This window comes from Pongo abelii, chromosome 4 (assembly GCF_028885655.2).
Source record: "Pongo abelii isolate AG06213 chromosome 4, NHGRI_mPonAbe1-v2.0_pri, whole genome shotgun sequence".
NCBI classification, from domain to species: Eukaryota; Metazoa; Chordata; class Mammalia; order Primates; family Hominidae; genus Pongo; species Pongo abelii.
In genome coordinates, this window is record NC_071989.2 from 124544486 (window position 1) to 124558265 (window position 13780).

General features: G+C 43.7%; 1 protein-coding gene across 1 annotated transcript in view; it reads left to right on the forward strand.

The window, feature by feature from the left end:
* COMMD10 (COMM domain containing 10) overlaps positions 1-13780 on the forward strand; it is a 362273-nt gene that overhangs the window by 315670 nt on the left and 32823 nt on the right. Inside the window, exon 6 of the mRNA XM_063724229.1 lies at positions 12972-13089. Coding sequence (XP_063580299.1) covers positions 12972-13089 — 118 coding nt within the window. The remainder of the gene's footprint in view (positions 1-12971; positions 13090-13780) is intronic.

Consider the following 13780-nt stretch of genomic DNA (forward strand, 5'->3'; position numbering starts at 1 on the left):
AATACTCAGAGCTCATCCCCTCACAGTTTCAACTGGCCACTTCGCAGACCCCACAGCTAACCTCACTCTCTCCTGAGATGCAGCCCTACATTTTACACTGCCAAGGAGGCACTGCCATAGTCTTGCAGAGAGGAAAAGAATGTGATGGTTGTGTCCCATCCTGCGATGGCCTCCACCCACCAAGGCCAGAGTGTGGATGAACTGGCACACCTTTCCTCCACTAGAGACATGGCTGAGGCCCCTGCTCCCCCACCCCCAAAAGGTGCCATGGTTCAATGGCTCTGTGTCCTTCATACAACTCTCTTCAGGCAGTGACTGTCAGGCAGAGGGTAAATCTCTTTCTACAGACAGGAAACTGAGGCACTGAGGAGTAAAACACCTATTGAGCATGGCAGACAAGGCAAGAGCCTTGCTCAAGGCCAGAGCTCAAGCAGTATTAGCTTGAATTAAAAAACAAAACAAAACAAAACAAAAAAAACCAGAATGAATTAAAAACCAGCTCTCTAGTTGGTAATGGCATAATTATCGTGGGATCATGTGATCACTGCCTACAATATGATTTGAGGGGCCCCAGGAGACTGTGAGGCCTTGCCCAGTGGGGAATGGGTTCCATAACCAAGTGGACAAATCATGCTGGACACATCAGAACACATTTCTGGCTTCAGCTACCTGAGGAATGAAATATTCTCATATATGTGGTGGTCATGTTTTATGCAACGGATGCTGTTTGGAGGGTCTTGCATAACTCAAGGTAAATTTTCCCATAGCAATAAATGTAAAGTTGGATGTGTTCCAGAAGAACATAAATCTCTAATTATTGTGTTGCCTTTTTGCTTTAAAGCTGCTTTTTATTTTCTTAGCATTATTTTTAATAATTTGCAGAGCCTTTTCCCACATTAACAGCGCATCAGAGAGTGAGGGTGGGCTTCATTGTGGCGTTTTACCACATGTAACTTCCTTCGCAAAGATTTTGATTTGGGAGAGATTTTTATCAGCTTTAGCATGAACATCCGCATTCAGGAGTCTTTTAGATGATACCACTCTAATAGATTTTTAAAAGATCGTAAATTATATCAGTAAAGATTATATTAGCAAAATAGTCACACAGATACTAACGAATTCTTTGCTATATGTAAACAGTAACAAGATTCACAGACGACAGAGCCTGGAAAAGGATGGCTGGCATTTCTGTGGCCTAACGCATGGGAAAACTATATACTGTTTCCAAGACCTTTGCCAGTCTTGGAATTCTGCAATTCTTGATGGATTTTTTTTTTTTAATTTTGGAGGATTGTCATTGATTCCAATTCTGTGTATAATATGAGACTTTACCAATACTATTCTATATGGCATGGCTTCATAGCTGCACAATTAAAATCTTTATGAAATGTGGTCATGCTGTGATAAGTAAAGAGGGCCACATGTGCCCTGCCATTTGGTCTCCACTGACAACAAGACAATGAAAACCAATAAACTGCCTCTTCTGCCCCCACTGCAAAACACCCAGGAGGGACATTCTAAGTGTGTGGATTCCCTGAATAGCTCTAGGGCAGGGGCTCTCAAAATGTGGTCCCTGATCAGCAACATTAGGCCCCACTGCGGGTCTAGTTGCAATGGAGATTCTCATTCAGTACTGCTGAGGTGGAGAGTGAGAGATTCTGCCTTCCTCATAAGCCTTCAGGGGATGCAGATGCTGCTGGTCCACGTACCACACTTTGAGTAGCAAGGCTGTGGAGTGCTTTGGGGGCCCTTCCCTGCCTCCCATAGCTCTTCACTTGCAAGCTCCTAAATCTACCTTTATTGTACAATTAAAAAAAAGGTTTAATGCAGCTGAAGTAACAGTATCAGTGATGAATCCTTCCTCAGGACAAAATAACTGATGACTTGCAAAGCACTCTTTCTTTTTAATGGTGGAGGGAGGATGAGGGCCCTGACTTTCACCTGGGCGGGAAGCCTGATAAAGTCTAGGTAAGCCGGACTCACTTTTGAAGACTTGACCGATCATTCTGTGCAGGGCCAGCCGAACACGTACTAGGGACCACTGCGGCTTAGAATGTCTCAAGTTTCATGCTGCTTTTGTTATTTAATATGTCTGACTTCATATAAAGGAGCTTTGTTTAGGGGTGTAAGCTAATTGAGCATCAAGGTATATGATATAGACATTGCCCTCAAGGAATGTAATGGAATTTTTAACTGTTTCCAGAACAAGACTTAAGCAAACGAACTCTTTTCAGAAACCACAGCGATTCATTTTCCGTTTTTAAGCACTTTTTCGTTCTAGACAGAGAAGTTGAAAATCATGAAGGAGCATGCTTTCTTCTCCAAAACCCATGGGTCTATACCATGTCAGAATATATTCAGCTTCTTGGGGAAATGAGATGACAACTAATTTTCACATAAAATTCATTTTGTTATTCACACAAAGTCCAGCAGGCAATATGCAGTGACGAAGTAGCTGTGTGTGGGATTACTGAGATTGATTTTTCTTCTTTAAACATTCCTTTAACTGTGGATTTAATGATGTTTATACAGTAAAAACATTCATTTTAGAAGGCCAAATAGTCTCTGAACTGTTTCTATTGTGCATTGTATTGGTAGGGATAGAATAAGCTCATTATTCCCATACAGTCAGGAGAGCGGAAAGTGATTAAACCTTTTGATAAGAAGATAAATGATAGGAAATCCATCTGAAAGCCCACACTGCCCCGAGTCAGAGTCTCCACATGGAGCTAGCACAAAGCCTTCCTTCTGTGCAGGGCGCCCTGGGCAGCCTCATCCTTCCAGCTGTTGTCCCACGTTGGCTGTGACACTTTTAGAGATTCACACCTGGGGAAGTAGTGTTTCCTGAAAGCAGGACCCTGGAGACTAGGCCAGGCTCCTTGCTGTGCTCTACTTCAATACTCATCACTCTTGGGAGGATTTGTTGAATGTGTGCTTCCCTGGTGCTATGTACTCTCAGATGTCAGAGATTGTGTCTCATCTGCACAGTCTGTCACATGAGGGTATTTGCTGGGTGGATGGATGGATGGATGGATGAATCGATGGATAGAAGGACAGACATATGGACAGACGGAAGGAAGGATGGATGGAACCTTATCAAGCTTTAAAGAAGTCTTCATTGAATGCTTGGCCCTAGGCCAGACCTCTAGTTCTAGGGCTGGTAATTGGTAAACTTGGACGTAGTCCTACCTTCTCATTAGACTAGTAAGCTGCATAAGTCCCTTGCCCCTCCAAGGCGTAGGCTTCTCATTGGGGAAGTCAGGGGAAGCTCATCTTTCTCAGGAAGTTTGTGTGACCACAGTGATTTATGTGACGATGCATTGAAAATTATATCCATCCATCCCTATGCTCTCAAACAGCTTGAACCACCTTCAGCGTGTCCGTTTCTGGCCCCAGAACTTTCATTCAGGGCCTTGAAGGCACTCAGGGCACGCGGACCCTCCAGCTCCCAACTCCCTCTCACTTCATCTCAGGCCATGGCAGAGCGAGGTATGAACTCCCAATCCCAAGTTTAATCTCCATTAAGCAAGGAGTTGAGTTCAGAGATTACAGAAATCCCTCTCTGTTTGTGTCAGAGCACACCTGCCCACCATTGCTGTGCTTTCGCTCTTCCAGTAAGGGATTGAGGGATTCGACTTGGGACTGGCCAACCACCAGGATGAACTGATGCTTCGCTGAAGCTTCAAAGTTTTGTGTAGCAGGGATACAGATTTTTAAAAATCTAGTTGTCGTTTCTCTAAGGAAAACCTTTTTCTTTTCTTATGTACAAGAAAATAAACAAAAGAAGAGAAAATCCCCAAACTTCACGTTAGAATTTCTTTTGTTGTTTGTTTATATTTAATTCTATTTTATTTTAAGTTCCGGGATACATGTGCAGGACGTGCAGGTTTGCACATTAGATTTTCTACTTATGCTCTTGACCTCTTGTCTGACAAATTAACAACTTTGTCACTTCCACAAGCCTTATTAAGCTCTCTTTACTTTTGGAATTAATTGTGATAGGTTGACAGAACTCCAGAGAGCATTGAAGAATAGATTTGACTCTATTGCCAGCGTACTCTAAATTTGTCTCACTCATGTGAAAGCAATGGCACTTTGTAATCTGGAATCAGGAATTTATCAAATTAGAGCTTTCTCTAGTGTCAGAGTAAATTAGAGCACAAATGATTTTTTTGAATAATACTAATAAAATGAGGCCGATGGTTCCATTTGCTGTCTTGTATATGAAATGATCTTGTTTACATGAGTTTATTTTTAGCAGACTCTTTACCTAAGAGTTCAGGATAAATTCAGTGTTTGGACCTAAATTTACCCTATTTATACAGGATAGTACATTTTAAAAAGAGATACATCAATGAAATTACTTTGTGCCTACGCAAATCTTTGGTTTAGGAATCAAAAGATCTAAGTTCTAATCTTGGTTTTGCCATTTACTTCCTGGCTCTACGTCCAAAGGAGACATCTGCTGTTTTTGCCTGTCTATGGCCCTCCTCCCTGTTTCCAAGTAACAATAGCTCTTTCTCACTCATGGTCTATGTTTTCTTTGGAGCTGATTCCTCCGGCCTTAGGGACATTCAGGGTCATGGTGATTAGTTTAGCACTGGACAATGCAATTTAATCTAGGTTAATGAAATTCAATCTGTGACTTTCACTGGAACTGCTGAGAAGAGTAGTTAATTTCACTGAGACTACCCAGTTATTTAGACTATAAGGCTAGAGCCTCTGGTGGCCATTTTTTGTCACCTCATAGAAAGGCAAATGCATTACTAAGAAATGGAGAAATACACATTTTGGACATTAATTGAGCACCTGGCTGCAGCCATACCTGCAACGAGTAATGCTTGGACTTTCCAAATATTAATAAATGATCCCTTTCATCTCCTGTTTTCTTTTGTTCTCTCTCCTTTTCTCCCCTCCTTCCTTCCTTCTTTCTTTCCTTCCTTTCTTCCTATTTCTGGTTTAATTTTGTCATTTGCAATCAAAAGGATAGTGAGCTTAGTAAATGCCTTAACCTCTCTGGGCTTTAGTATGTAATTGATAAAATGAAATGAAATGCTTTTTTTTTTTTTTTTTTTTGTCTAAGAGTATTTATGACTCAAATATACATTCTAGTGAAGCACTTTTGGAAGTATATTTGTTCCAGGACACCAACTAAACATTCAAGGACTGGAAAGAGGCAACACATCTCCAAATGTCTCTCAGCTCTGCCTCCAGGATCAGTGGCTTCATTGTCATCGTGGGCCATCTCATATGTCCAGCTGGGTTGGTGAATTGACAAAATGCTGTCACCAAATCACATCTGTACCAGAGGGTGGTACCTTAATCATTGCTAACACACTGTAGTCCCTGAAGAGGAAGTAACTGGTACATTGAATGACTTGAGCTCAGGAGAGTGCAGGCAGGTAATAATTTTATTCTTTCTCACTGTAGATAATTTTTCCCCACTCATGAGTCAAATGATCAAGCAAGTCCCGTGGATTTTCCTGTCATTCTTAGATAAGAAAAAGTTCTCTGGTCACTTTAAGTTATACAATAGTTTAATTTCGATAATTAAACTATTCAGTCTGCCCTAATCATTAAAACTTCAAACTTAATGCAAATCTTAAATCTTCTCTTTCCTCCCACCCTGGGCCTGAGCAGTAGGGGAGGGACAATGGCTGGCTTCTTCTCCGTTTCCCCTCTGCCTTGTCCTTCTCCTCCTCCCTACATCACCAGGCTGCTTCAGGCTCCTGCAGGGCTTTGAGATGGTGGAGAGGAGAGGTAAGGAACTGGAAACTTTGTCATATTTCACTTCCATAGCCGTAACCCATGTTGTTACCTTCTGGTTGGACAGATTCCCAATGGAGACCTTTGGGTTGGTCTCTGTGGGGGTCATTCTCTCTTTGGAAACTTTAACTGCAGTGAAAATCACCTTTCCTCCTTCAGCCCTTGCTCATTCAGTGCCCCACTGGCCCTGTTGGGTCCCATCTCCCTTCCAGGTGGTCCATATGAGACTGGTCTAAGATTTTGCCAAGCCAGCTCCTTTCCTAGGATCCCATATCTAATCCTTGAAAAATTGCCATTGAGGAAGTGTAATTGGCCCTCAATCTACTCTCTCTACCCTGCCACCCAGGCTGTTTCAGCAAGCTTCTTGCCTGTGGGCTTCTTCAGGTGTGAGTCTGACCCCCCTACTGAAGGGGACACAGGTCAAGCTCTCCAAGTGGTTCTTTTAAAGCCTATCTCAGCTGGATTGAAAAGGGGGAAGTCACCCTTCCTTCTCAACCCCAGTGCAGGGAGAGAGCATTTGTCCACAAGACTCAGAGCACACTCTCAACTCTCTTGGAAGGAAGGCAGCTTCCTTAACCCCAACCATGTTATAGCCTCTAGGCAGATTATGGCCAGGGGACAAAACTTCATAATGGCTGCCATAGGTGGTTTAGAACTTCACTTTGGATTGGGGCTTTCTTGGCTTCTGATGTTCACTGATACTTCTCAGCCTCTGGAGCCTCAGCCAAAACTGAAACACAGTGAGTCTCATTTTAACATCCCAGCCCATGCCTTATGGTTCATGTCAGAATTTTCTGGCTCTGCTTCTAACTGTAAGTGGAATGTTCTGGGTGGAGGAATCTCCCATCCTATCCTTGGGATATTCCCCAAATCATCTCTGTCCAGGAACCAAGAGGATCTAGGCTACAGTGGTTCTAGGAATGAAAAGCATTTACCTTCCACAGGACTATTTCTTCAGATGCCTTTTCCTGTGTTTGGGAGAATTTCAGTCACATCTGATGGGACTTCTAGCCAGTCTTACTCTAATATAAATTATTGGTCCTAACACTTTTGTAAGTCAGACTCACAAAAGGAGGCCCAGAGAAGTTAAGTAGCTCTCCCAACGTCACACAGCAGAACCGTGGCAAGAACCCAAACCACAACCACCAGTCTTTTACTCTGGCCTCTACACCTTGCAAACTCCTTCCTAAGCTCATTATCATCTGTTAAAATCCCATCTCTCATTTTGCACACAGCAGCCGAGATGTCTGTGGATTCATATTAAAAAGAATGCAAACATTTCCAGAATTCATTTCCATTTCCATTTCCAGCTCTGAGGAGGTGTTAACTTCAGAGTACTTCGCTGATCATTTTTTTCTCCAGCAGCAATAATTGTTTTGAAGAACTTGACACACATTTCACCAGGGCTCGGTGCTACTGAGGAGTCAGGGAGCAGTGAGGAACTGAATTCCAAGAGCCAAATTTGCATTGTGCTGCGCCTCTAGAGAAAGCCTAACACCCCAGTCCCATTAACAATAATGATAGGTGTGTGCTAAACTCTTCTTTCATGCCAGAAATATATCTCATCCTTTGGGGATGTGTTCCGATCCTTGGCCCTTCTGTGCACCCAACCTCCACAGCATTTGCTCTATAATTTATAAAAGATGTGTGTTGCACCTGGGTGCCTCAGAAAATTTAAAATAATTTAAAAGCATTCAACACCAGCGTTAAATTAAAGCTCCCCAAATCCCTTGCCTGACGAGTGTAATTAAACTCAGACCCACACAGGTGAGTCTTTGAGTACATCCCAGGGATCAGGAGGCCTGGGCTGGGTTTGAGGTAGGAGCAATTCCAGAGATTGCAGGTAGCGAATGATCATTCTGCAGGCAGCGTCGCATACTAAGGGCAGACCAGGGAGTTTAAAGATAAAGCTAGAGAGAGCGCCATTATTCCAAGGTGCTCTTCAGTGTAACAGACATAATCTTCTTCATCTTACTACACCTGTCAAGGAGGCCCAGCTTCTACTGCCAGCAAGGTTCATATTGGCTTGCCCTCCAGCTTCTCAGCAGAGCAGGAACATGAAGGAGTCAGAGTTTCTCCTAGTGCTGGTCAGCTTGCTCAGCCAAGGGAGTCTTTGATGTGCAAAGTACTTGAGGCTGGGATCTGAAAAATCTGCTAAAACATTAACAAAAACAACACTTCCCACCCTACCTTAGATATTATTTTCTAGAGCAGTTATTTTTAAGCCCAGGTCCCTGGAACCTTGAAAAGCACCAATTTTGGAATGAGAGGGACAGTGGTTTGAATCTTGGCCCTACCACCTACTAAGTGAGTGACCTCCAGCAAGTCGCCTCACCCCCCTGCCTCAGTTTCTCAATCTATAGGGGGCAAGAAGATAACAATGTCCATCCTGCAACAGCTGTCTTAACAGTTAAACAAGATCACATATGTGACTCTGCCTGGCACAGGGCTGGAGAATGTGAGTTTTCACAATTTCAGAGTTGTCCTATCTCCATGGCACAAGCTGGGTAAATTTATATGATGCTGAATCACTTGGCACATTTTCTTAGAGTGGCAAATCATTCCAGTCTTCCTCTGATTTTCAGATCTAAAAGTGAAGGTTGCTCCCTAAGCTCCCAAGTAAGTACATCCTTGTGCTCCAAGATAATTGAAGTTTGGATGCTAGAGAAACAAAATCACTCAATTTAGACAGTAAAGAAAAAGGTGAGCTTAGGACCTGAGTGATCTAGATAATGGCTTTAACTATGTACTTGGTGGGACTGAAGGCTCCCATTGGGTTAGTCTCTAAAGTTGCACAGTCCAATATGGTAGCCATTAGGCTATTGAGCACTTGAGATGTGGCTAGTCAAAAACCTGTAAGGGATACACATCAGGTTTTGAAGGTTTTAAAATATTTTATTGAACATTTTTTGTATTGATCACAGGTAATATTTTAGATATTGGAAGCCTCAGAACTTAATCCCCAGTGTGGGTGCAGCTTACAGTAACTGGATCTGGAAGGTGTTCCTGGATCCACAGTGACTCAAACGCCTTGGGCAGTAGGGTCAGAAAGTACCTACAATCCAGCCTGGTGCAGCAACTCCTTCTCCTGTCTTCTTGCTCCTCCCACTACCAACATTTCTCCATATTTCCTGTTTCTATTCTAGAGGGAGAGGTGGAAGATATCAGACTGACCTAGTTAATGTCATCATTTGTAGTTAGAAGAACTTTTCCTATCAGGCCAAAAGTCGACTGGTCATGTGAGTGTCTCTGAGCCAATCAGCTGTGCTCTTGTGTGGGAAGATCAGCCATAGGATTCAGATTAACCATCTCTGATCAGAGAACAGCCTGGGCCACTTCCATCCTCTGTGGCTATGAGAGGGACTGGCGCCATGATTGCCTAGTCCAATACAATCAGTGCTTTAAAACTATTAGCTAAATTAAACTCAAGAAAATGAGATCAGTTTCACAGTCTGGTAGTGAAAAATGCCCTGGAGTGGAGATTAGGGAGGGAAGCAGTAGTGATTCCTCTATGACCATGTGGCTGAATCTGACCTCCCTCAGCTCACTTTTGTCTTTGCACCTGATTGTTGTTTGGATTCGGGACAAAGCACAGAGAGCAGCCCAGATGAGAATGAGTGGAAATCACGCTGCCTCAGAGAGTGACCTTGTTATGGGCTGAATCATCTCCTTTCTAAAGTTCATATGTTGGCTGGGCACAGTGGCTCATGCCTGTAATCCCAGCACTTTGGGAGGCCAAGGTGGGTGGATCGCCTGAGTCAGGAGTTCGAGACCAGCCTGGCCAACATGGTAAAACTCCATCTCTACTAAAAATACAAAAATTAGTTGCGTGTGGTGGCACATGCCTGTAATCCCAGCTACTTGGGAGGCTGAGGCAGATGAATTGCTTGAACCCAGGAAGCGTAAGTTGCAGTGAGCTGAGATCATGCCACTGAACTCCAGCCTGGGCAACAGAGCAAGACTCTGTCTCAAAAAAAAAAACAAAAAACATATGTCGAAGTCCTGACTCCACCGCACCCCTCAACCCCACCGCCAGTTACCTCAGAATATGACTGTATTTGGAGATGGGGCCTTTAAAGAGGTAACTGAGTTAAAATGAGGTCATCAGGGTAGGCCCTAATCTAATGTGATTGGTGTCCTTACAAGAAGAGGGGATTAGGACACAGACACACATGGGGGAAAGCCGTATGAAGGCATAGGGAGAAGATGGCCATTACAAGTCAAAGAGGAAGCCTTAGAAGAAACCAACCCTGCTGAAACCTTGATCTCAGACTTCTGGCCACCAGAATAGTGAGAGAAAAAAATTCTGCTGTGTAAGCCACTCAGTCTGTAGTACTTTGTTATGGCAGCCCTAGCAAATGAATATAGCACCCAAAGATGAACCTGCCTCATGTCGAGTTTTTTTCTGCCAGCTCAGCTGCCTGGGCTGCAAACTTGTGACTGATGCAGGCAGCCCATGAGTTTCTAAGACAGGAAGACAGGTGAGCAGACCACCCAGGTGTTCAGCCCTCCCTACAACCATAGCTGGAGGCACTGGCTGCAGTGGGGAGTCTTCCCATCACCCTTGCTGTGGTGGGATGTCAGCCAGTAGCTCCTTTCTTCTCCATTAGCTCCTGGAGGACGGCTCCAGTCTCCACACCTGTTGTTTACTTCGTCTTTCCCTTCTGAGTTGGCAGCAGGAATACAAGGACTCCCCTGTCTTCTCAGCAACTGAGATGCAGCCATTTTTGCTTTGAAAGTCAGAAACCTGGGAGATGCAAGAACTATCACCTTTTTGATGGAATAGGCCCAAAAGAGCAGGTGGCAAGGAAGCCAAGTGCCAAGAGAAAGCTTAGTTGTCATCTGAGGCCTTGAAACTTTTAAAGTGATTCAGCAAAGCTGTGTACACAAAACTTTATCAATTATGCATCATAAATAAGTCATTTAAATGCACAATGTACTAATTGAATATCATTTTAATTCATAGTAATAGAGAGCAATTATAAACCCCACCCCCATTTCTTTTCAGAATGCAAAGATGAGCAGAATAGACTGCCCTTGAGAGGCCTTGCAATTGGGGGGAAATGCCCAGCAAATATAGAAATGTGGGTCAGTGGAGAGGTGAGGAATGCTTGGGCTTTTGTCCGTCTCTGTTCCTGCCTTTCTCTGCCTGTCCTGTGATTGCAGAAACCTGGTGCAGCAAAGCTTCGTTTCTCCTCTCTGTTGAGTTTTTTAATTCAAGGAAGGGCCAGTGGGTTTGGCTCCCAACAGTATGTGGCCCCACTCACCAGCACTGGCCGTGGAAGGGCACACTTGGGCGTGTAACGTGTGTACCCAGCACCGCCCTCCACAGAGCCTCCACCTTCACCTCTGTAACCCAGGGCCATCTGGAACCCATAGCCTGGGACAGTGTTGGAATTGTCCTCATATAAACCACATGCCACGTGTCTTGTTATAGTGAAAGAAAGCTGTTTAATAAGAAATAGATGGCAGAGAAATTCGGTTTTTAATGAGAACTGAGATGCTTACAGATATTCATGTATAGTGGTTATCTCTGGGAGGTGAAATTACTGGTAATTTTTCAGTTTTCTTTCCTTTTCTTAGTATCAGCATATATTCATTTTCTAACAATAATAAAATAAAGCACATAGATGTTTTCTTTCTTGAATCAGATGCCCTGCACTGTGGCTGTAGTCCATTATCCAAACTGCACGGAGTCCCGGAGTCCCTGATGGTATCCAAGTCATGTGACCTGCCAAAGCCCATCACTTGCAGTCCTGTTGCCAAATGGGCCTGTGAGTTGGAGACAGCCTCCGTAGGAGGGAAAATTCAAAATGTGACCTCTGGCAACGGAGAGGTCCCTGGGCAGAGCAGGCTGGGAAGTAACGCCTTGGCCGCCTGTTGCAGCTCAACTTTCTCTGCCCTTGTCTGACCTTGTCTCCGTCTGTGAGGTCTACTCCTTATGGCTGGTTTCCCCAGCAGCATAGCAAAATGTTCCTGTCTGTAAGGCCTGGAGGGGCAGGGCTGAAAGGAGTATGGGTGCCTGTAAAAACCACAGCTAAGCCTCTGGCCTTCCCTCCGTCTCCACCCCCAACCCCTTCATGGCTGCCGCCCACTCTCCTTCCTCTTCCTGCTGGCTTGTACATTGGAAGGAGGAAGGGAAGGGAACAAGGGAAAGAACAGTCAGTATTTGTCAGCTGTGAGCCAAGTGCTCTACATAAAATAAACTGTCTGAATTGTCACAAGAATTCTGGCAGATTGGTGTAGCAATCTACTTCTAAAAATGAGGAAACTAAGAAAGACATAAGATCTAAGTCAATGTATATCATGTAGCGAAGAAATGAGATAGTGAAGATTTGAATCCAGGTCTTCTGACTTTAATATTCAGGCTCATGTCTTGACTTCTGGTGCATCCTTTAGGGTTACAATTAGTTCTAAAACTCTAAGTCTGTGATTTTTCTGAAATTTAGTTTTATGGTCTGAGAATCCCTTTTGCCTGGCTTTGAGATAGACATCAGTAAAGAGACGTAGATATATAGTCTACAGAGAATTATTGTGTAAGAGTAACTGGAAGGTGTCCAAACCAGAGCTAGAGAATTGGAGATAAAGCAAGTTGTGCAGCTTTAACGGCTCTTTCCCTCCCTAGATGAGGCCACCAAGAGAGTGGAGAGAGTGTTGTCTTTCCTCCACCGGCCCCCTCCTCTGGCCCCGTCCCCACTATGGCACCTAGTAATGCTACATCCTTTAGAAGTTTAAATGGTGTTGAACCGCACTCAAAATAAAGTTGTGAACAGATTAGCCTTTTATTGTATGCCCTACTGTGAGGTCTACCCATGAAGTGTGTATTAAATCACATAAAACTTGTATCACCACTGTGGCACACTTATAATATAGCTAATTGTTCCTTTAGCATAGTTTGGGAAGTTAGTGTGAGCCTAACTGCCTGGTCACCATTCTTACAAAGCCAACTATAACTTTTTAGGTCCAGCCAGTCAGGGGTGAGAGGTGAAAGCAAGGAAAGCAAAACTGGGTACTCTGAGGAAATCTGGTCCAGAGAAGCAGACCTCATTGAAGACCTTAGAGTGGCAACCAGGAGCAGAATTTACCAAATTTCCTTTCTTTCTTTATCATCTTTATGATTTTTGTTATTACAATAGGTCACTGAGCTGTTATTTATTTAGTATTTTAATTTAGATAGACTCACTTTTTTTTTTTTCTTGAGACAGGGTCTCACTCTGTCACCCAGGCTGGAGTGCAGTGGCATGATCGTGGCTCACTGCAGCCTCGACTTCCCAGGACCAAGAGATACTCCCTACTCAGCCTCCCAAGTAGCTGGGATCACAGGTATGTGCTACCATGCCAAGCTAATTTTTAAATTTTTGTAGAGGCAGAGTCTCCCTATGTTGCCCAGGCTGATCTCAAACTCTTGAGCTCAAGCAATGCTCCCACCTTGGCCTCCCAAAGTGTTGGGATTACAGAGGTGAGCCACAGCTCCTGGCCTGATAAACTCACTTTTAAAGTATTTTGGTTTCATCTTTAGCAATATTATTCAAGAAATTACTTATTAGTTGTATGTTTTTCTAAAACACTCTGACATTGGGACATGACAATTAATTGGAATAAAAAATGTTTGTGTAGCACTAAAAAATCATCTGAAGTGCCACACTTTGGTAATCAATGCCAAAGGGGACCAAGAACTCTTTCTTCAACTATAGGGAACCCTCTGTACTCAGGGCTCTGAGAACTGGAAGCCCTCAGCTGCTGCCCTGTCACCTCACCGCCCTCCCTCTCGGCCGTGGGTGAGGACAGTGCAGGCACCTGCACTGAACTATACCTGGCCAGCTCCCACCCTCTATATAGGAACTGCTTTTCCTGAAAATAAAAGCTAGTTTGATTATAACTTTACCTACAGTAGCTATATTTTCAGAATCCCAAATCAGGATACATGTTTTGGTCACAGGATAGAATATTTAAAAGTGAGACAGTCCCAGAAAACATGGGGGAGTGAAGCGGTTGTCCTCAAATGGCTTGTGAG